At 35.8% G+C, this 22064-nt stretch overlaps 1 protein-coding gene across 1 annotated transcript in view; it reads right to left on the minus strand.

Annotated features, from left to right (window-relative positions):
- HSDL2 (hydroxysteroid dehydrogenase like 2) overlaps positions 1-22064 on the minus strand; it is a 48371-nt gene that overhangs the window by 4602 nt on the left and 21705 nt on the right. The window contains exons 7-10 of the mRNA XM_081151025.1: positions 17436-17630; positions 15641-15712; positions 10784-10933; positions 7945-8073 (exon numbers count right to left, since the gene is read on the minus strand). Of these exons, the coding sequence (XP_081007151.1) occupies positions 7945-8073; positions 10784-10933; positions 15641-15712; positions 17436-17630 (546 nt within the window). The remainder of the gene's footprint in view (positions 1-7944; positions 8074-10783; positions 10934-15640; positions 15713-17435; positions 17631-22064) is intronic.

Below are 22064 nucleotides of genomic sequence, written 5' to 3' on the forward strand. Positions count from 1 at the left end.
TAATTTTTTCAAATAAAGTCTCTCCTTACTATTAAAAAAAAAAAAAGTAATAGAAGGAAAAACTACACCTTAAAACAAAAGAATAAGGTGAGTCAATCTCCTAAAAATAAGATGATTAAACCAGAGATGTAATGTTTTCTCCAAAAAGTGAGAACTGAGAAAACCAAAAGGACTATCAAAGAAATAACATAAGATTCATTCCTAGAGGCCCATCAAAATACTCAGGAAATGAAAGAAGAAAAGACCACACCACCTTGATTCATTGTGAAATTTCAGAACACTACAGAGAAAGAGATCATTCTGATTCTGAAGCTTTCCAAAAGGGGAGGGGGGGTAAGATACAAAAGATTAAGAAGAAGAATAGTATCAAATTCTCAGTAGTAATCTTAGAAGATGGAGCAATGCTTTCAAAATTCTGAGGGAAGTTAATTTCAACCCAGATATCTCTATCCTGCCAAATAATCAATGTGTTGGTAGAATACAAGTAGTTTTAGACAATCATTAAAACTCCTTCTTTTGTATCCTTTCTCATGAAGCTACTAGAGAATGTATGCCACCAAAAGGAGGAAGCAAAGCAAGAGAGAGGACATGGGATACAGAAACAGGATATTCAATGCAGGAGAGAGTTAAAGAAATTTCTAGGATCACAGCTGCGTAACAGGCTATTATAATGAGTTATCTGTTCAGATTGTAACAAGAAGACAAAGGGCTCCAGGAAAAAAGTAGACTGACAGGTAATTTGACACATTTGGCAGAGTAGATAATTGTATCAAGAGGTTATGAGAAAAGTGTAGGAAGATTTTGCTTAGTTTCTTTATCAGTATTCTAATGGGAAAAAATAGGGCAATTATTTATGTCCAGGAAAAATAAAAGTTCTCTCTGAGGGGAAACACAATAATAGTATACTCAGCAGCAAACTATGCCAGAATAATAATTATTTAAACACAGAGTATTAATTTAAGCAAAAATTGTAAAACAAATTGGGATGATAAGAAAGGGGGAGGTGAAGCAGAATCAAGGTGCCATAAAAGAACTTAAATCTTACCTATCAGTCTTTAGATTAGTGAATCTAAAGAAATTAGTGTAAGTACTATAAATATAACACTGAGAAATGTGAAAACAGTGAAAAATGTAGAGTTACCTATAAAAAGAAATACCAAAAAGACCTGAAGACAGATGACCTCTGGGGAGTGGAAGAGGGAAAGGCCCAAAACACTTTTTAAATATATGTACTTTTAAAAATGGAGGTGATATTTACATGACATAAAATTGACCATTTTAAAGCGAACAATTCAACAGCATTTAAGTATAGTCACAATGTTGTGTAACCACTACCTCTGTCTAGTCCCCAAGCACTTCATTACCCAAAAGGAAACCCTGTACCCTTTACGCATTAGCAGTTCCCCCTCCCTCTGGACCCTGGAGGCAACCAACCAGCTTTCCATGGATTTACCTATTCTAGTTTTTCATATAAATGGATTCATAAAATATGTGATCTTTTGTGTACGACTTCTTTCACTTAACATGTTTTCAAGGTTCATTCATGTTGTACCATGAAATAGTACTTCATTTATTTTTATGGTTGAATAATATTTCATCTTATATAATAAATAATTTGCTTATATATAATAATTTGTTTATCCATTCATCTGTTGGTGGGATTTCGGTTTTTTTCACATTTTGGCTATTGTGCATAGTGCTACTATGAACATGCGTATACACGTATTTGTTTGAGTATTTTCAATTCTTCTGCGTATGTAGGAGTAGAAATGCTGGGTCTATGGTAACTTTATGTTTAACTATACCCATATATTTATGGGTTTAACTAAATCTATACATGTATGGTCAACTGCTCTTTAACAAGGTTGCCAAGACCATTCAATGGAGAAAGAATAACTTATTCAACAAGTGGTCTGGGACAAATGAAGGTGGACCCTTACCTTACACTGTATACAACATTAACTCAATATGGGTCAGATACCTAATTATAAGAGCTAAAATTAAACACTCCTACACAAAAACATAAGGGTAAATCACCAAAACTTGAATTTGATAAAAGATTCTTAGATCTGATAGCAGAAGCACAAGCATCAAAAGAAGAAAAAACAGATAAATTGGTCATCAGAATTAAAATCATTTGTTTCAAAATATATCATCAAAAAAGTGAAAAGACAACCCACAAGAACTGAGAGAACATATTTTCAAATTATATACCCAACAAGGTATATAATCATCACGCTGTATACCTTCTTTGTATCTGCAATATATAAAGAATTCTTAAAACTCAAAAACAACAACAAACAAACAAAAACAACAACCCACACACCTCAATTAAAATAGGCAAAGGATCTGAAGAAACATGTCTTCAAGGAAGATATACATATGACCAATAAGCACATGAAATTATGATGAACATCATTAGTCATTAGGAAAATGCAAAACAAAACCACAATGAGATATCACTTCACACTTACTAAGATTGCTATAAAAAAAAACAACAAAAAACTAAAAAAATGAGTGTTGGTGAGAGTAAGGATACAGAGAAATAGAAACCCTCATATACTGCTAGTAGGAATAAGTGGCACAGCTGTTATAGAAAACAGTTTAATAGTTCTTCAGAGTTAAAAATAGAATTACCACATGACCCAGCAATATAAGAGAAATGAAAATATACGTCCACACAGAAACTTGGACACAAATGTTTACAGCAGCATTATTCATAACAGCCAAACAACCCAAACATCTATCACCAGGTGAACAAATAAACTATGGTATGTCCATACGACAAAATATTAACTCATAAGAAATGAAATATTGATACATGCTACAACTTGGATTAACCTTGAAAACTTTAGGATAAATGAAAGGAGTCACACACACACACACAAATCACATATTGTATGATTCCATTTATATAAACTATCCCAAACTGGAAAATCTATATAGATAGATAGAAAGCATATTAGTGGTTGCCAGGGGATAGTGGAGGCTGGAATGGGGAGTGTTACTTAAATGGTATGGGGAGTTTTGGGGTGATAAAATTTTTGAAACTAAAGATGGTGGTTGACAGCATTGTAAATGGACTAAATTAAATGCCACTGAATTTTACACTTTAAAATAGTTAATAGTATGTTATGTGAGTTTCATCTCCATTTTTTATAAAAGGGAATGAAGTACTGATATATGCTACATCAAGAATGAAACTTGAAAACATGCTAAAGAAGAAACACGCTGAAAGAAGCCAGTCACATACTGTATGATTCTATTCATATGAAAGTCCAGAATAGGGAAATGTATAGAGACAAAAGTAGAGTAGTGGTCGCTTAGGACTGGAGGCAGGTAGATGGGGGAGATGAGCTAATAGCTAATGGGTATGGGATTTTGTTTAGAGGTGAGAAAATGTTCTCAAAGCATCTGTGCTAATGGTTGCAAGTATCTGTGAATATGCTAAGAACTATTAACTGTACACTTTGTATGGTTTGTGAATTATATCTCAATAAAGCTGCTTAAAAATAAAAGCTATTAATTATCATATAACAATAAATTGAATGAGTAATTAAAAATTTTCCCACAAAAACCCCAGGCCTAAATGTCTTCACTAGCTAATTCACAGGATACAAAACCAACACACAAGAATTAACTGTATTTATGTGTACTAGCAACAAACAATTCAAAAATAAAATTAAGATAATAATTTCAATCACAATAGCATAAATAAGAATGAAATAGAGGAAAAAGCATGAACCATAAAAGATGATAGATTAGACTTTATTAAAACTAAAAACTTCTGTAATTCAAAGAGCACCATTATGAAAATGAAAAGATAAGCCACAGACTGGGAGATAATATTTGCAAAACGACATGCATCTAGAATTTATAAAGAACTCTTACAACTTAATAAAAAGACAAACAAGTCAATTTAAAGGCAAGCAAGAGATCTAAATAAACAGTTCATCAAATATAAATAGCTATTAAGCACATGGAAAGATGCTCAACATCATTAGTCATTAAGGAAATACAGATTAAAACTATAATGAGATACCACCACACACCTACTAGAATGGCTATAATGATAGACATTGCCATTTGTGACAACATGGATGAACCTGGAGGGCCTTATGCTGCATAAAATAAGCCAGTCACACGAAGACAAATACTATATGATTTCTTGTATCTGGAAAAATGTTGAATGCACAGAAGCAGAGAGTAGAATGGTGGTTGCCAGAGGTTGGGGGGTGGGAGAAATGGGGAGATATTGGTCAAAGGGTACAAACCTTCAGTTAGAAGACAAGTAAGTTCAGGGGATCTAATGTATGGCATGTTGACAATAGATAAGGATACTGTGTATTTGAAATTTGCTGAGAGTAGATCTTAAGTATTCTCATCACACAAAAATAACTATGTGAGGTGATGGATGTGTTAATGAGCTGATTTTAGTAATTTCACAATGTATATGTATATCAAATCATGTTGTATACCTTAAATATATAGTTTTCATCTGTCAATAAAGCTGTAAAAAAAGATACTAATAAGTGTTGGTGAGGATTTGAAAAATTAGAAACTTCATATATTCCTGCTGGAAATGTAGAATTCCTGCAGCCACTTTAGTAAAGTTTGGCAATTTCTTAAAAAGTTACATGTTAACTTACCATATGACCCATAAATTCCACTCTTAGGAATCTACCCAAGAAAAATGAAAATACACATCCACACAAATACATGTATGAGAATATTCATAGCAGCATTATTCATATAATCAAAAATCTGACACAATCCAAATGTCTTCCAGCTGCTAAGTAGATAAAAATAATATGTGGCATATCCATATAATGGATTACTATTCAGCAATAAAAAGGAACTGAACTATTGATACATGCTACAATATAGATGGATGAATCTCAAAAGCCTTATGCTAAGTGAAAGGAGCCAGGTACAAAACATTATATATACTGCTTGATTTCATTTATATGAAATGTCCACAAACAGCAAATCTGTAGAGATAGAAAGTAAATTAGTGTTTGGCTGGCTGCGGAGTGAAAATGCAGACTGATTGCAAAGAGACATGAGAGAATTGGCGGCAGCAGCGGGGGGGGGGGGGGTGTGTGTGTGATGGAAATATTCTCAAACTGAATTATAAGTGATGGCTGTACAACTCTACAAATTTACTAAAAACCATGTACATGTATAGTGTGGGTGAATGTTATGGTATGTAAATTATACCTCAATAATACTATTTTGAAATGACTTAAAAAAACAGCTAGTAGGGGTGGGTGGGGGGAGATCAATGGGGAAAAAGGGCAGACATCTATAATTCCTTCACCAATAAATTTAAAACAAAAAACAACATAAAAAACAGCTAGTAAGCACAATATCCTATATAGAATCCCTCCTCCCAATATATTAATCAGGTAATCTTGTATAATTTATTTGCTATCACAATGCTTTACCATACAGTGGCCTCTACTGGCAAAAAGGAGAGGTTTTGATTAGTTAATCATTAGTTGCTTTCAGTTTTTATATTTATACTGTATCCACTATGCAAATTAGGCCATAGAAATGGCTATTGGTTTCTTAAAAGAGAATGCTTAGGATTATAAAGTCTATATTGTGCCCATTGAAAAGAAGGTAGATAAAGTAAAAACAAAAGGAAATAAGCAGAAGCAAACTCACTCCCAATATAAACTATTGCTGACCAATCTCCCCTAGTCAATCCAGGAAACAGAAAGCATATCCACAGAAAGATATAAATGGAAGGACCATTATTACAAGCTTATGATACATAAATAAAATATAAATTAAAGAAGTAACTTGATTACTTCACCTTTAGAGGACAGAATAGCATCATGATTAAGAGCACAAGCTTGGGCTTGGATTCAAATCCTAACTCCAACATTTTCTCAATTCACTATGTGACCTTGGATTTATTATTTAACTCTTGAAACTTCAAAGCACTCTTTTAAGTATTGCTTAACTCACAGTAATCATTTAATAAATATTCACCATAATTATTATTTCTGTGTAGAAGATGACAAGTTTTTATTTTAAATGGTCATTAAGTTAAAAAAATTACATATAAGATTCAAATTTACCAAACATTTATTGAGCATCTGTTATGTCCAAAACAGTGTTTAGCTTTATAAGGAAACAGTTGTTTTAACACTAAACAAACACTTAAAAACTATTGAAAATAATTAAAGAGATAACTATTCATTAACACTGAAAGATGTTATAATGTACTAAGTGTAAAAGATTACCAAACAGCAGTAATGCTATAATACTGTTCTTATAAGCACATGTATATATTTATATACATTCACAGAAATATATACAACTATAAACCAAAATCGACTGATGGTCATCTCTCTGTAGTGTGATAAAGAATAATTTTACCTATCTCATTTTTTCTTATATATTTTTAAATTTTTGCACCATGAATATTTAACACTACTAGAAAAGTTGAAGAGACTCAATCATTAATTAGTAACATCATACAGAGATTAGCTCAGATAGTATGTAGGCCATTAGCATCCTGGATTAGAATTGGAAGGCAAGACCTACAGGGCACAGAATACACTGAGATCTTCATTTTATGAAGATTAAAACAGAACATGGAATGAATAACCTAATTTATTAAATGAAAGAATCTTTAGATTAGAATGTTATAATGTTAATGCTGCTTCTAATAAATACATATGTTAATTAACTTACCATTTGGAGTACTGTTCCAAGAGTAGAAAATTAAAAGAAAATTACCCTAAAAGTTTTTCAGGGACAGTTAGATGTACATGGGCAGAATAGAAAATTATGCAAAAGGTTCTCTTGGTCAGGGATGCCACAGAAATCAGGGCCACTGGGCCACGGGAGAGGGCGGCTATTTTCTACTACAATAGCTGGCACTATTGAGGCACGACCTCGCTCTCAATAAATGAGCTGCAGCTGAGTCAAGCACTTCTGGTGACTCAGGTGTTGCTGGAAATGATATCTTAGTCCAACTAGTAGAAATGAAGTCCACCTAGGAGTCCTTCTGAACTCTGTCTCTGTTCCCAACATTATCTTATTAATTATAAGTAGTACAAAAAGGAAATTCTGACATCTACTCCCCATTTGTTGGTTAAAGTAGAAGGGGCAATAGAAGTAACAGTAATTACTTCCCAAGATGTGCTTTTTAAAAAACTTTTTCAATTATAGTTGACATTCAACATTATTTTAAATTAGTTTCAGATGTATAGCACAGTAGTTAGACATTTCTATAATTTACAAAGTGATCCCCCAATAAGTCTAGTAACCACCTGGCACCATACATAGTTATTACAATATTATTATCTTCCCTATGCTGTACTTCACATCCCCATGACTACTTTGTAACTACCAATGTGTACTTCTTAATCCCTTCACCTTTTTCACCCAGCTCCCCAAGCCCCTCCCATCTGGCAATCATCAGTTTTTTTCTCTGTATCTATGAATCTGTTTTATTTTTGTCTGTTCCTTTATTTTGTTCTTTAGATCCTACATATAAGTGAAATAATACAATATTTGTCTTTCTCTGACTTATTTCACTTAGCACAATACTCTCTTGGTCCATGTTGCTGCAAATGGTAAGGTTTCATTCTTTAGGGCTGAGTAATATTCCATCACATATATGTAACATATCTTTTTTATCCACTTGTCCACTGATGGGCACTTAGGTTGCTTTCATATCTTGGCTATTGTAAATAATGCCGCAATGAACACTAAGGATGTATATATCTTTCCAAATGAGCATTTTGGATTTCTTTGGATAAATACCCAGAAGTGAAATTGCTGGGTCATGAAGTAGTTCTATTTTTAATGTTTTGAGGAACCTCCGTACTATTTTCCATAGTGGCTGTACCAATCTGCAATCCCACTAGCAATGTACTTGTTGTTTGTTGATTTATAGATAAATTAATGAAATTGAAAACTCACCTGAAAACATTTTTACAAAATCATCAGTAGACATACTCATCACCACATCTGCCTGATCAGATGGCTGTCCATATCCAGCATTCCCGCTCTTGTTTTTAAGATCGAGAAACCATGTTCCACCATCTTCACCTACACAGAAAATAAAGATATAGAAATAAATGACAAAGAAGCCCTGTTCTTCTTAAACTTAATAACTGCTACAGTTAGAATAATCTTACATACTGCTGTTTCCCAGGTTAAAATCCCCAGGCCTCTGTCAATTTCAGCAAATATTTATTAAGTATTTATTATGTGCCAGGCACTAGAGTAGGCTCCGAAGATTCTGCAATAATATGGTTCTTACAAAAGAGGAATTGGAGGGTGATGTGGAGTCAGAAAATCCCAACTGAGGCTGAGATTTAAAAGTTAAGTAAAAATTAGCTTGATAAGGAACTGAAAAAAGTATAGTAGGACCAGAAGGTAGAGAGTGGATAGTGGCATCAGATGAGCTCATAAAGCAGGCAAATGAGAGCAGTGAGCTATGTAACATACGTATTCATTGACTTCATCCTAAGGGATATGCTGTGGAGTGACACAGACATGTATTTTAAATAGATCACCTTAACAACAGTGTAGAGAATATATTTGAGAGGGATAAAAGGAATTCAGAAGACTAGTTAAGATGGTGTGGGATAATTCAGGAACTTGAGGATATATGCCTAGATCAGGATCATGACAGTGGGAATAGAGAAAAGTAGACATATTTGAGAAATAATTTCAAAGCAGGACCACAGGACTAGGTAACTGTTTGAAATATGAAGAGGAAAAAGTGGGGAGGGTGCATACGAATGATTTACTTAGTTTGGGGCTTGGGGAACGGTAAATATTGGTGTGTTTTTTACTGAGAGAATACTACTAAAGAAGGGCAGATTTAACAGGTTGTGCCAAAGGCATCTATTGGGAATGGCGAGTTGCTTTGGACATTTTCAAATTGAGGCATCTTTGTAAGAGCCAAGTGAGTATGTCAAATGAAGTCTGACTAGACTAGAAATATAGATATATAAGTAATCAGTTCATATGGCCATCGAAGTCATGTGAGGAGCTGGCATTTCCTAGTGAAAGTCTGTCGAGTGCAAAGACAGTGACCTGAAGAACGTCCCTGAAGGACAAAGAAGCATGACACAGGAGACTGAGAAGGCATGATTACAGACAGAGAAGAAAAGCAAAAGCTATTATGAAAGAAGCCAAGGAAAGGGAGAATTTCCAGAATGAAAGAGTGGTCAACAGCATCAAATGTTGCAGAGTTGTGAGAACGTAAGAATGACAAATGGGCACCGGTGACACAGAAGCCACCAAGAACCTTGGTGAAAACAAATTCAGTGGAATGGAGAAAAATGATACCAGAGCAGAGTGAATTGTAAATGAAAATAAGTTTTGCTTATTGTGTTTTGTTGTGTTTGTTTAAGACATCAAATAGACTGAGAAAGATAAAATACGTTTGGGAAAGAGGCTGCAGGACGAACACGTGGAAGAGAGGGCATAATAAATAACACAAAGTTCCTGAGGAGGCCAGAGCAAGTGGAATTTAGAACTTCGCTACTCAAAGTGTGACCCGTGCACTGCAGTACTGTCATCTCCTGTCAGAAATGCAGAACTCAGACCCCACCTCAGGTCTACCTACTGAATCAAATTCTGCATTTTAGCCTGATTCCAGGTAATTAGTATGAACATTAAAGCTTGGGATGCACTGATCTAGAGTTGAGCTCAGTTGTATTGGCAGGGGAAGAAGAGAGAATGATGCCTATAATGGTTAATTTAATATCAGATGAAAGCAAGCTGAAGCAATTTCTCCATAGGCTTGTATTATCTCCGTGAAAGAAGAGATGGGATTATCCCCTGAAACTGGCAGGGAAGTGGTGAAGGGAGAGATGGAAGATTTGAGGAACACTGAGAAGGTTTAAAATAGTCACTGTGGAAAACAAGGCAGTAAGCTGATCACAGAAACACAGAATTCTGAGGTGCTGCTTAGACCCCAGCAGAGGAGGGACACTGATAAATTTCTACTGGTACAGATTCACTGGGTGGTGTGATTTTTGTTTGTTTGTTTGTTTGTTTGTTTGTTTCTTCAGCAGGATTTAGCACTCTGGATGCAACTGTGGGGCAGCCAGATAATTTGATTTAGGCAGGACTAGGGTTTTGGCAGACGGTGATATAAGCACAAAAGGTCCAGAAGTTTAGAATACAGGCAAGAGAGTGATTAAATCAATGGACATTAAATCAATGTTCGAAGGACAGAAAAGGAAGTAAAAACAGGAAGGTACAGATGAATTAAGATAAAATAGAGGAGATAAAAAATAAAAGAACTGATAATGTCAAAGTCTGCGTACAGTGAGAATGAAGTACCTCGTTCTTAAAACTGTCGTTAACATGTGTTAATACTACAAAGAAAAATATTAAGAGGTTTTAAAAAGCTGACTACATTCCGACTGACTTGAATAATCTCAAACATAAAAATGGCAAGGTGCCCATGGTGGATGATAAATTACTGTGTTACACTAACTGTCATGATCCACATGCCCTTCTAAGTAGGATTTTCTCTCAATTATACATGCCAAGGAGTTATTTAACACTGGAAGTATCTGTAATGAAATTTTATTTTATATGTGTCCATATACACTGATATTAATTCAAAAATACAAATCAGTAGTTATTTGTTATTCTGAAATGTCTACATTCTAGGGTAAGGGTTCCGGATACAGCCACCTAGACAGGTGATTATTAACTGGAGGCTGATTTTCGTTCAAGGGAAATACCCTACTTCGTTTCCTAAAAGACTCAGATTGCCAGATGTAATCCTTACCCGAGAGTTCAAACTGATAAATCGCTTGAGTTGCCTTAACTACATCATCACTGAGAGAGTCCTTGACAATTCTAAACGTTTCTTCCACAGATCCAGAAGGTGGTTTTGATGATAGCTGCGACTTTTCTTCTTTCAGCTGTGGAACAGCACCTGCAAAATATTGTTGATGAAAAATAACTTTAAAGCCTAGGCAATATAAGGCCCCACACAGAATTAACAGGACAGGCTTGCGACCAGTTAGACCTCTCTGACCAACATAACCTTAAATACATTCAATGGCACCTAAAAGCATATATCGAACTAATGGAGTAAGAGCCAAACACATCGATTATGACTCTAAATGTAAATAAATGGTTTATACTCTCCAAGTAAAAGGCCGAGTCTCGGGTTAGGTTTTAAAAAAAGCAAACCACTACTAAACTATACAATATTTCTAATAAATGGACCTAAACAAACTATTGGAGTTTTAGGGGTAATAATTAATCACTCCTTTTTCATCCACTCTGAGTTCTACAACCAAATGACAAAGGAACACACCAGAGTCGGAAAGATGGAGGCATCAACTGTGTAAGCAATAGCGCTGAACTGGGGATAGTAGTCAGTAGACTGGAACTATGTGAGCTTTAATGGGAAAGATACATTTAGAGCATTTCAATTACTTACAAAAAAGACATATAGCTAGCAGCCCCAACACAGCCTCTCCTAACTTCACACTAAATAAATATAAAAATGTTAAAAAAAAATTTTTAAAGAAAAATACTAAACATGATCTAGACTGACACACAATCTACAGTCAGGATGTAGGAAGAAAGGTCAATAACTCTAAGGTAGACTAAGTCAGCCTCCGAAACACAGGACTGCTTGTGTTTTATGCCTTGTAAAAGATCTCAAAGGAAGAACAGCTCTGCTCACCTGAACAAAGAAGAAAGGTTCTCACATCTTTAAACCACTGGATCACACTCTGGTCTTAGACTAAAATCTATCCCTCTGTTCTATAATGCTGCTTTTCAAGAAAGCCCTCATATTTCTTCTTTTTCCTATTTAAAGTAGCTATCTTTTATAACAATTTTAAAAATTTATTGATTGATTTTGAGAGAGAGTGTGTGAGAGAGAAACATCGATGTGAAAGAGAAACATCCCGCACATGCCCTGACCGGGGAATTGAACCCACAACTGAGGTATGTGCCCTGAGCAGGAATCGAACCCACCACCTTTTGGTGTACAAGACAATGCTCCAACTAACTGAGCCACACCAGCCAGAGCACCTCTATGTTTCAAATCCAATTTCAAAGCTCATAGCTCCCAAAACCAGAGGAGCAGACAGAAGGGGAGGTCCTGGTGGTTCACCCTGGCAGGTACATGCCATCCTGATGAAGACAGGGAAGGGAAGGACCCTGGTTGGCATCAGGACATGCTGAAGAGAGTAGTTTTAAAGCAGAGGAGGTAAAAGAAGGTCCCATGTCAGCCTTGCACACAGGCACTAGCTATATGCCTAATAGGTACCACAACAGAAACTATAGCTCTGAGAAAGGATTTCCACCAGATAGACAAGGAGGGGAGCCAAAAGCAACCTGCACATCCCTATCATTTGACTCCACTAACTCTTGAGATATCTGCTAATGTGATTATGAATTAACAGGGGAAAAAATATCCGATGCTTATGAAAGAACAACGCAGTGCAAGGGTAATGGAAGGTTATTCTGAACAGCAAAAGTCCATCTCTAAAAATAATTTACTGTAAAACCCACAAGAATTCCTCCTCATGGAAACTATATGAAACAGAAAGTCATATATAACTGAGATGAACAGACAACAGAGTAAAATGAAAAGAAAATGGGAAACATGAGAAACAAAAAACACAAGAGCAAAATTAAAATGAACATTAGAGGCAATATGGAACAGAGATGAAAGTGTTAAAAATCTTAACAGTAATACAGAAAAGGTCTCCCAGAATGCAGAAGAAAAGAACAAAAGATGGGAATAATAAGATGGTGATAACTACAGGGAAAAGGGAAAGGGTAGCCAGGCTAAGAATATGTTTTTGAGGAGAATTCAGAACAACTAGAACAGAAGCTACTAAAACTGTAACTTAAAAAAATGAAACTGGAGGTTAAAAAAAATAAAAGAACATGATGAGTGGACCCCCTGAAATGTACTGGCAAGGGGATGTCAATGAAGAAATGCCAGTATTGCTCTTAATATAAAAAAAAGCATTACTTTAGAATTATGTACATAGTTCATATTATATTACATAATTACATACATAATTATATAAAACAGATATACATAGCACAAATACCAGAAAAGGCACAATTAAATGTTAACAGGATTATTAAAGAGTGGGTGCAATGGAAAGGTGAGCCTCTCTTCCCCTTTGGAAATGAGAGATACACACTGACCTCTGAGAGATAAATTGTAAAGTCAACATATATGGATTTGGATACTAATGTAAAATACAACCTGAAAGAGACAAGTTAGATCCCAGGCCAGATATATTGGACTATGACCTATATGAATATATTAATATATCTACAGAAAATGTCAAGTAGAACTGCAGTTGACTGGAGCAGACGAACTGGGAAAAGAGAGCTAGAGAAGTAAATGCTCTCTCCAGCACTGTGTGGCCAAGACGCGCTTTCGCCGAAGGAACCTGAGGATTCCGACCTCAAAAGAATGAGGGCGTCTCTCGTGGGGAGATGATGTATGGACTGCAGTCAGTGCACCTGACATATCCCGATCCCATAGGCAAAGTCACGTGAAAGCCTGATGCCAATAAACATTCATCGTACATTTTACTTATCTAACCTCTTGTTCAGATTCCATGGCCGTGAAACAACCTGCTGACTATGATTCTGTTCCCTGTGTAATTATGCCCAAAGGGAGAGAACAGGCTGATCACAGCAACTACACATTTAGTCCATAAGATGGCAACTCCACATTATAAATTAACAAATTGGATTACTGCGGCGGGGGGGATATATATATATTTTTTAAATATATCTTTATTGATTTCAGAGAGAGGAAGGGAGAGGAAGAGAGAGAGAAGCATCAATGATGAGAGAGTCATTGATCGGCTGCCTCCCGCACGCCCCCGGCTGGGGATCGAGCCCCCAACCCGGGCATGTGCCCTGACCGGGAATCAAACCTCGTTCTCCTGGATCCTAGGTCAATGCTCAAACGCTGAGCCATGCCAGGCCGGGTGTGGGGGGTGTGGGGAGATATTAATTTAAAGGACTTTAAGTATTCAGGAGTTAGGAAAGCAATTTAAGTTTACTGGTTAAGGGTATGGGTTTTGGAACTGGAGAAAGATGAAATTAAATCCTCACTCTGTCACCTGTCAGCTGTGTGATCTCAGATGTAAAATGAGGATAATAACTGTGTTGTAGGAGCATAAGTATTTTAAATGAGACAATACATGCAAGTACATAGTACAGTGTTTGGCACACAGTAACTGCCTAATAAATATTTGTTGAAAAACAAAATAAATATATGTGATCAATGAGTGGTGCTTATTATTTGAATTTGGAATTTCAGTGAGCTCAGTTCACGTAAATCTTCCTCCAAAAAATAGATACAAACTTAGAGTGCTAGACAAAAATCAGGATTTTGGACTTGTCTCTATTAGAGGACCAAACTCTATTAGATTTTGATAAGCCCCCTAACTAATTTCTGCCATTCTGTAAAAGGCCTTTTTGAGATAGACTGACAGTCTTGTTTTCATACTCTCATACATCTATGTGGCAACCAAATAGAAGGTCTCATTTTTAAAATTAAAAAAAAAAAAATTAATTTTAAAAAGAGCGGTCTCTGGGTGGTGGGATTTTGATTAACTTTTTTCCTTTCTATATTTTTCAAATTTTCTATAATCCAAAAGAATTTTCCCATGTAATTTTTTAAACTATCTCCAATAATTTGGAGAAATAAAAGATGAAGATAAAAAGGATAAGATTAAGCCAGAAAGGTCCAGCATGAAAATGCATTGGGGTAAGGTTCTGTAAGTTTGCCAAATATATAAAGGAAATTTTTCTTAAATTTTCTAGCAGCCGTCTACAGAACCCAATATCACTCAGGAGATACAGTGTCCATAAGATAAAAATAAAGTAAGGGCTCAGAAGAACAACTATTCTTGTTAATAAACCATGAGAGAAATTCTTCTCAAGGGTTTTCATTAAAGAGTGTTTCTTCTGACATCTTTCGGTAAGCCAGTGGCATAATGCCAGAACACAAAGACCAACATGTAAACTCTGGACCAATTCAAGGGGGCTGTTGTTTCTGAATTACAAAAACAAATAAAGTAAAACCAAAACCTCCTCTGAAGTTAATTTCTCCCATAAAGTAGTCACATTGCACCAACTGTGAATGATGTTAGATATACCTTTTTCCCCCCATTGATTTCAGAGAGAGGAAGGGAGAGGGCGAGAGAGAAACATCAATGATGAGAGTCATTGATAGGCTGCCCCTTACTGGGGATCGAGCCCGTAATAGCAAGTGCCCTGACTGGGAATTGAACTGTGACAGGGCAGATGTACTTTGATGTGATACATTTTCCCTCAAAATAAAATAACAAACACATCAACACAAAATACCTAGACAGTGCCATGGAAAAGAAATAAGACCTTCAAAAGGGTTGGGATTTTTTTCCAGACAACTTTTTAAGTTAAATCAAAGGATGTTAAGAACTTCTTACTGGTAGGAAAAAAAGACAACCTTCTTTGTTAGAATTAACTGACTTCACATTACTTGTCTAGTTAAAATCACAAAAATTATTTAAGAGCAGAAGACAGGAATGTCCAAGTCTATATTTTGGAAAAAATACGTATCTTTATTTTCCTATATAAAATATGGCCCATAGCTTACCATGTGATTCCATTTTCTTGGTAACTGTATCTGGGTGTTCATCCAGGAAGAAATCTGGTAACAAAGGATGGCCTGAAAAAAGGACCCCAACGGTAATCAGGTCACTATAACAACTTCAATATATTAAGATTTTACCACCTGTTTAATAAACACTATACCTGTTTTTATTAAAAGGATCATTCTGGTGCAATGGGAAGACTCTCAAGAGAAATGTTAAACTACCTGACCACTAAGCTAAAATACTTTCCCACAACCCAGTTATGCTCTTCTCCTACGGCAAGTTTCATCCCTAAGATCCAGCCACATCCAACCAGAGAGTCACATGTTAAGCCCTTAACTGTTCTCCCAGGAGACTTTGCCCCCTTCTCATCTATCCATGCAACCCTTCTATCCTACATCCCTCCAAGGTGCCTATGACTTGTCCCCTACCTGGCCCCAGAGAGATGGGGATCCCTCATTAAGAAGGACCTGTCCCCCATCTCTGTCTGTGTCTGTCTGCTCCTCCCTCTCAGAAGATTAAAAACAAACTGGAGGGCAGGAATGCATTGGGGTTTTTTTATCCTAACACTTATCATAGTACCTAATCATATTAAGTTCTCAACACTTGATAGGATTTTCAATTTAAATCAAATTTAAAATTTTGTGCATACAGACACTATGTCTTTAATATCTTGTTCCAGGACCAAGAAGACCTGGATCTGGTTCAGGTTCTGCCACTTACTAGCTGACTACTCTTAAAGACTTAATCTCTTTGAACCTGTTTTTCTACTGTAAATATTAACTACTGAATACTGTGATTATATCATATGCCAGGCACTGTGCCAAGCACATTATACACATATTTAGTTCTTACAAAAATCCTGTGTGGAAGGTATAGTTCCCTTAGTTCTACCAATAAGGGAGGTGAAGCTCAGAGGAAGTGGGTGACACACCTAAAGTGCAACCAAGCTGGCATCTGAACCTGAGTCATCATTTCCCAAACTCTACGTTCTTAATCACTAAACAATATTATTTCCCTCACAGGACTGCTATGAGGTTAACGAGACAGTGTATACACAAATACTTTATCAAACTGTAAAAAGCTATTTAATTCAATTCAGTTCAAACTGAAGACACAGGGATTATACAAATATAAACGTTCAACCTAATGACTAATATTTAAAATGTACTTTAGCACAAATAGTGACTATATGTCTATTATTCAGTACGTGTTATATTTTGTACATAAAGTGAAATGCATTATCATCACTGTCATCATCGGCAATCACAGAGAGGAGGAATGATTTGTGAACAAGAGGGGCTGCTGAGAACCCCTCACATCATACCCCTGTACACTGGACAGACCTTCACTCACCTTCACCATCTACCATTAAGCTACTCTAAGAGACTGCACCTAAGGGACACACTTTCAGAAAAAGCCCAGAATCTTAAAAAGGTTTTGTGAAAAACCCACTACTGTATCTCATTACCATATCAATGAACGTGTGATTTTCTTTACTCTGTGACTTTAAGACCATCTTTAAAAACTAATTTTCATTTTTCGTTTCAAGGCTTGGAAATGGCTACTAGCTGCTGTGACCTTCTGTATCTGTACATCCCTTTAAAAACTGTCACTCGCTTCTATTTTTCCTTTTTTCTTTAAGGTGTGTTGGTAGGCGTTTTTCCCTTTATTGGGAGGACAGCTTTAAAAGAACATATTAATTTCAGAATCACAAAAACACACACACAAGAGATGTGTGTTCCTTGCAGAAAATGTGGGGAAAAAGTCACTATTTTTAAAAACAATAAACATTACCTGGTTTAATTGCGTAGATATCAAAATTTTTTATTCCTTCTTCTTTTAAGATATTTTCATCAATAATAAAGTTGCCAGTAAAACTTTTAGGCTTTTTGAAAATGGAATAGGCAGCATCTGCAATGATGTCAACTTTTCTACATTGGCTTTCAATCCCGGATCCTCCCAGCATATCCATAGCAGCAGTGTGTATGGCTGTAGAGAAAATATACACATCATAACTCCAAAGCAAACAGTAGGGCTACGAAGGAACAAGCAAGACGGCCAAGCCCTTTATTTCTCAGGTGACAAAAACAAGGTCCAGAGAGCTTAAAGCATTTGCTAAATGTTCCACTGGCAGGCATCCCTGGGTAGAAAACGTATGTTCCTTGCTCTACACAACGCTGCCTTATACAGAACTCCTTCATGAGACTCACAGCGACATTCAATTAGATTTTTCTGATTTAGAATACTTAAGAATCTGCATACCATTCTTGAGAGTCAAGAAAGCCAGTAAGGTGTAACAGGGTGAGCACTGAGCCGTAAGTGGGGTGGGTGAGATTTTTATGCCAACTATGCGATTTTTGGCAAGCCACTTTAACGTCTTTGGGCCTCAGTCTCCTGTTTCCAAAGTACAGAGCTCCTTTCCTAAGTTCATGGTCTCTCGTTCCTCTCTGCTAGAATATAGAGACTGTAGTTCCTTAAGGACAGAGATTCCTGTCGGTTTTGTTCTATGATGTATCTTAAGCAACTAGAAGAGATGCTCAATATCTGTTGTGTAAATAAAATATAAAATTTTTAGAGTCAGACTACGGTTTTTCTAACTTTGTTACCCCAGGATCCCAAACAACTAAAGATTTGGGATGTGGAGGCAGGGAGGGAAAAGAAAGGACAAAGTGCAACAGCAGCAAATTCTTTCATCTGCGCACCAGACGGTAACCTCTCTGAGGGCAAGGACTGCACCGCATTCATCTTAGTTCCTCCCAATGTCCTGTACACAGTAGACCCTTAACAAGTTACACGAATAATGAAAAATTGTACAGGGAACTGTGCCTGGGATATAAAAATGTTTGGAAGAGGAATGAATAGAAAGTAACAGGTAACGTAACAGAGGTATAAGGAGGGAAAATACTATGTTAGGTCTTTGTTATCTTGGAGACCTTCCTTTCTAACTAACTGCCTGACGCTCACAATCTATTAACTTTGGTAACAGCAATGTTTGAGGCGGAGGTTGAGAAGGAAAGGAAGTTGGGAGTCACAGTACAGTGTGAACTTTTGAAGTCTTTGTGATCCACAGTAACACTTTTTACCAACGTGACTAAGAATACATAATACATACATATAATCACTAACATATTTTATTCATATATAACATTTATATATGAAACAAAAGTGAATAAAACAATTCAGACCCTTACTATGTGCAATACTCTCTAATATTTTCTATTTTATTCCATTAGAAATAAAACAAAACAACAAAAAATCCTGGCTGCTGCCTACTAAATCAATTTCACAATCCACTAAACTGATTTAATGCCTCACTAACTCTATTTCATGACTCACCACTGAGTCTTGGTATGTAGTTTGAAAAATATTGTAGAAGCACTTTTTTTCACTCTCACCTTTTACCCCATTGCAAAGAATATGACTCTCCAGAAAATCTTAAAAGAACTATGTCTGATACAGAAACATAAGAGATACAATGAAGCAAGAAAACGTGGTTCTGATCCCACAGTGGGCCAGGAAGTAAAGGAATCTTGGTCAAATTAAAGAAAGGAATTTTTAACAATTGACTCTTGGAGTTCTTATAAGAAAAGAAAGAAGGCGACTAGAGAGCTGGTTGCAACTGCTAAATTTTTCTAAGAGTTACATCAGCAACATGCTCCCGCATTCCATAAACCCTTACCCACAGCCCCTTGTTTCCTCAGCTGCAACACCAGGGGCCAGTAGACCTCTCACTGCTGCTTGGAGCTGAGGAAATCCCCTCACCCAATGCACAGCAGATGGAAGCAAAGATGACAAGAAATCCCTCATCTGTTCCTATCTAGAACTCTGGATACGTTTCACACTGCCATATGTGGCAGTTCAGTTCAAGAGAACCCGTAAGGCTACAATACTTCATAAAAATACTGGGTTAAATGTCCTTTTAACAGCCAACTCCTACCAGCCTAGTCATCTACTAGGTATAAAGGCCCAAGAAGTAACCCTGGTACCCCGCACAGTGTCTACCATATGGTAACTGTCCGATAGGTATTTGTGGAGTGATGAAAATAAATAAAAGAATGCCAGTAGGAAGAAGAATGGGAATAAACAATATAAAGGTCCCTAGGAATACGTTAAATGACCCAATGGAAAGAATCATGAAAAGCCAGAATGCTGGAAATCCTGTAAGATAAATTACCTGGTTTTTCAAGAAATAAGTGGCAAGGGGGGAAAAAAATGTAACTGCTATAGATTAAAAACATTTAAGAGACATAGCACACAAATGTAATGTGTGGAACTTGTTTAGATCCTGATTTAATAAATTCACTGCAAACAAAACATCTGAGCCACTTGAGGAAATTGGAGCACTGATTGAATATTTGATGATGTTAAAGTATTAGAGTTAATAAATTTTAGCTATGATAATGATTTTATAGGGTTTTTTTAAAGAGCCCTTATATTTTAAACATACATACTGAAGTCTATACAGATGAAACGATAGTATAACTTAGATTAGCTTTAAAATAATCCAGTGGGGAAAAAATAATAATAAAATAATCCAGTGGGGCGGTACCCAGTTTGCTCAGTGGTTAGAGCATTGGCCTGAGGACCTTAGGATCCCAGGTTCGATTCTAGTCAAGGGCACGTACCTCAGTTTCAGGCGTGATAGCATACCAGTCAGGGTGCATGTGGGAGGCATCCAATTGATGTTTCTCTCTCTCCGAAATGCAATGGAAAAAATATCCTTGGGTGAGGATAAATAAATATATAAATAAATAAAGTAATCCAGTGGGGTTCAGGTGAGGATGAAGGGGGTGGAGGCATGTGAGCTGCTGAAACCAGACTGAACGTATGGTGAAAGTGGTTAAAGCTGAATAATACATGGTGCATTATTCTCTCTACTTGTGTACATTTGTACGTATGTTTGAAGTTTTCTGTAATACAAGGTCTAAAAAATAGGTAATAAAGGCCTTAGAGGTTATTTATTTTAATTCTTAATTTTATATAAGGGGACACTAAGCACAGAGGGGTACTACTGCAACTCACACAACCAAGAACAATGCAGGCAATACAGAAACTGAGTAATTTCAAACACTAACAGCATTTGGATGTTTAATAAAAATGTATTCTTTCTTTTCTTTACCCTAACTAGATTGTATGGTTACTTGAGAATCTGGAAGACAAATTAACTGTGTTAAGAAAAATACTAAAACAAAATGTAATTCTAAGAGTACAAAAGTCCAAAGGTTATCACAGAAGAAAAGAAGCAGGCTGAGTTAATCAGGAAATCTTTTTACACTTTACAATCAAGAGTACACATATTTGAAGAGTACCTGGGTAAACTACTTCTTTGATTGTATTATATTTATATGATTTATTTGCCCAAGCCAAATTTTCAAACCACTAAGGGAAGAAACAATGTGTTCTATTTCTCCTTTATAATTCTTCTTTATTGTTCCAAGTTTGAAATACAATAAAAAAGTAGTTTCAACATTAATAAGCATAACAGAGCTTACACATAGAGATCATGGTAGTTCAGTATGAAAGTTACCAATTTGCCAAATCCACTTATTGGACAGAAACTCATCAAGCAAATCAAGTAAGACCTTAGTGCTTTAACTACCACTTTTAATTTAATATTAATACACCATCATGTAGCAGAAAGGATGTAAGAACTGAAGTAAAAAAAGTAAAAAAACAGTTTAAAAAAACAGGGAGGAAACTGAATATACAGGGTGGGGCAAAAGTAGGTTTACAGTTGTTTGTATGGAAAATAATATAATAATTAAATAATAATACAAGAATAAACTCTGTGTTTCATGTACTCACAACTATAAACTTACTTTTGCCCCACCCTGCACTTAATGATGAAATAGAAGTTCATTATTGCCAAGAAACATGCCTGCTATTATTGTTACTACTCAACATTGTTCTAAAAGTATTAGATATTTTAATAAAAAATGGATGGGTAAGGAATTAAACATATACCGAAAGAACCAAGACATATTATCACTTTTTGTGGTAAGACTTCCAATCTTAATAATCTAAGAGAATCTGCTGACAATTTTTTAGTATTAATAAGAGAGTTCCATTTCTGGTACCTTCATAAAAGATAAAGATGTGTAGTGTTTATAGACATTTTGATAATAAATTAGAAAACAATGGAAAATATATATTGAAAACAAGAATAAAAACATAAAATGCCTAGGAATATATTTAATAAAAATAGATAGGACTAGTCTGCTTCTGGAAATATGATGAATTAGATACTCTCAAGGGTTGCCAAATTACGATAAAACTATAAATAAACAACGAACATTTTTAAAAGCCTTTTTTGGGCTCTCAAAAAAAGAGAAATCTACTGGTAGAGGACAGGGAGAAGGAGACAGGAGAGGGTGAGCACAGCGAAGCAGAAAGAAAAAAAAGAAACGGAGGGTAAAAGAATTA

Source organism: Miniopterus schreibersii (assembly GCF_964146895.1).
Source record: "Miniopterus schreibersii genome assembly, chromosome: 11".
Taxonomy (NCBI): domain Eukaryota; kingdom Metazoa; phylum Chordata; class Mammalia; order Chiroptera; family Miniopteridae; genus Miniopterus; species Miniopterus schreibersii.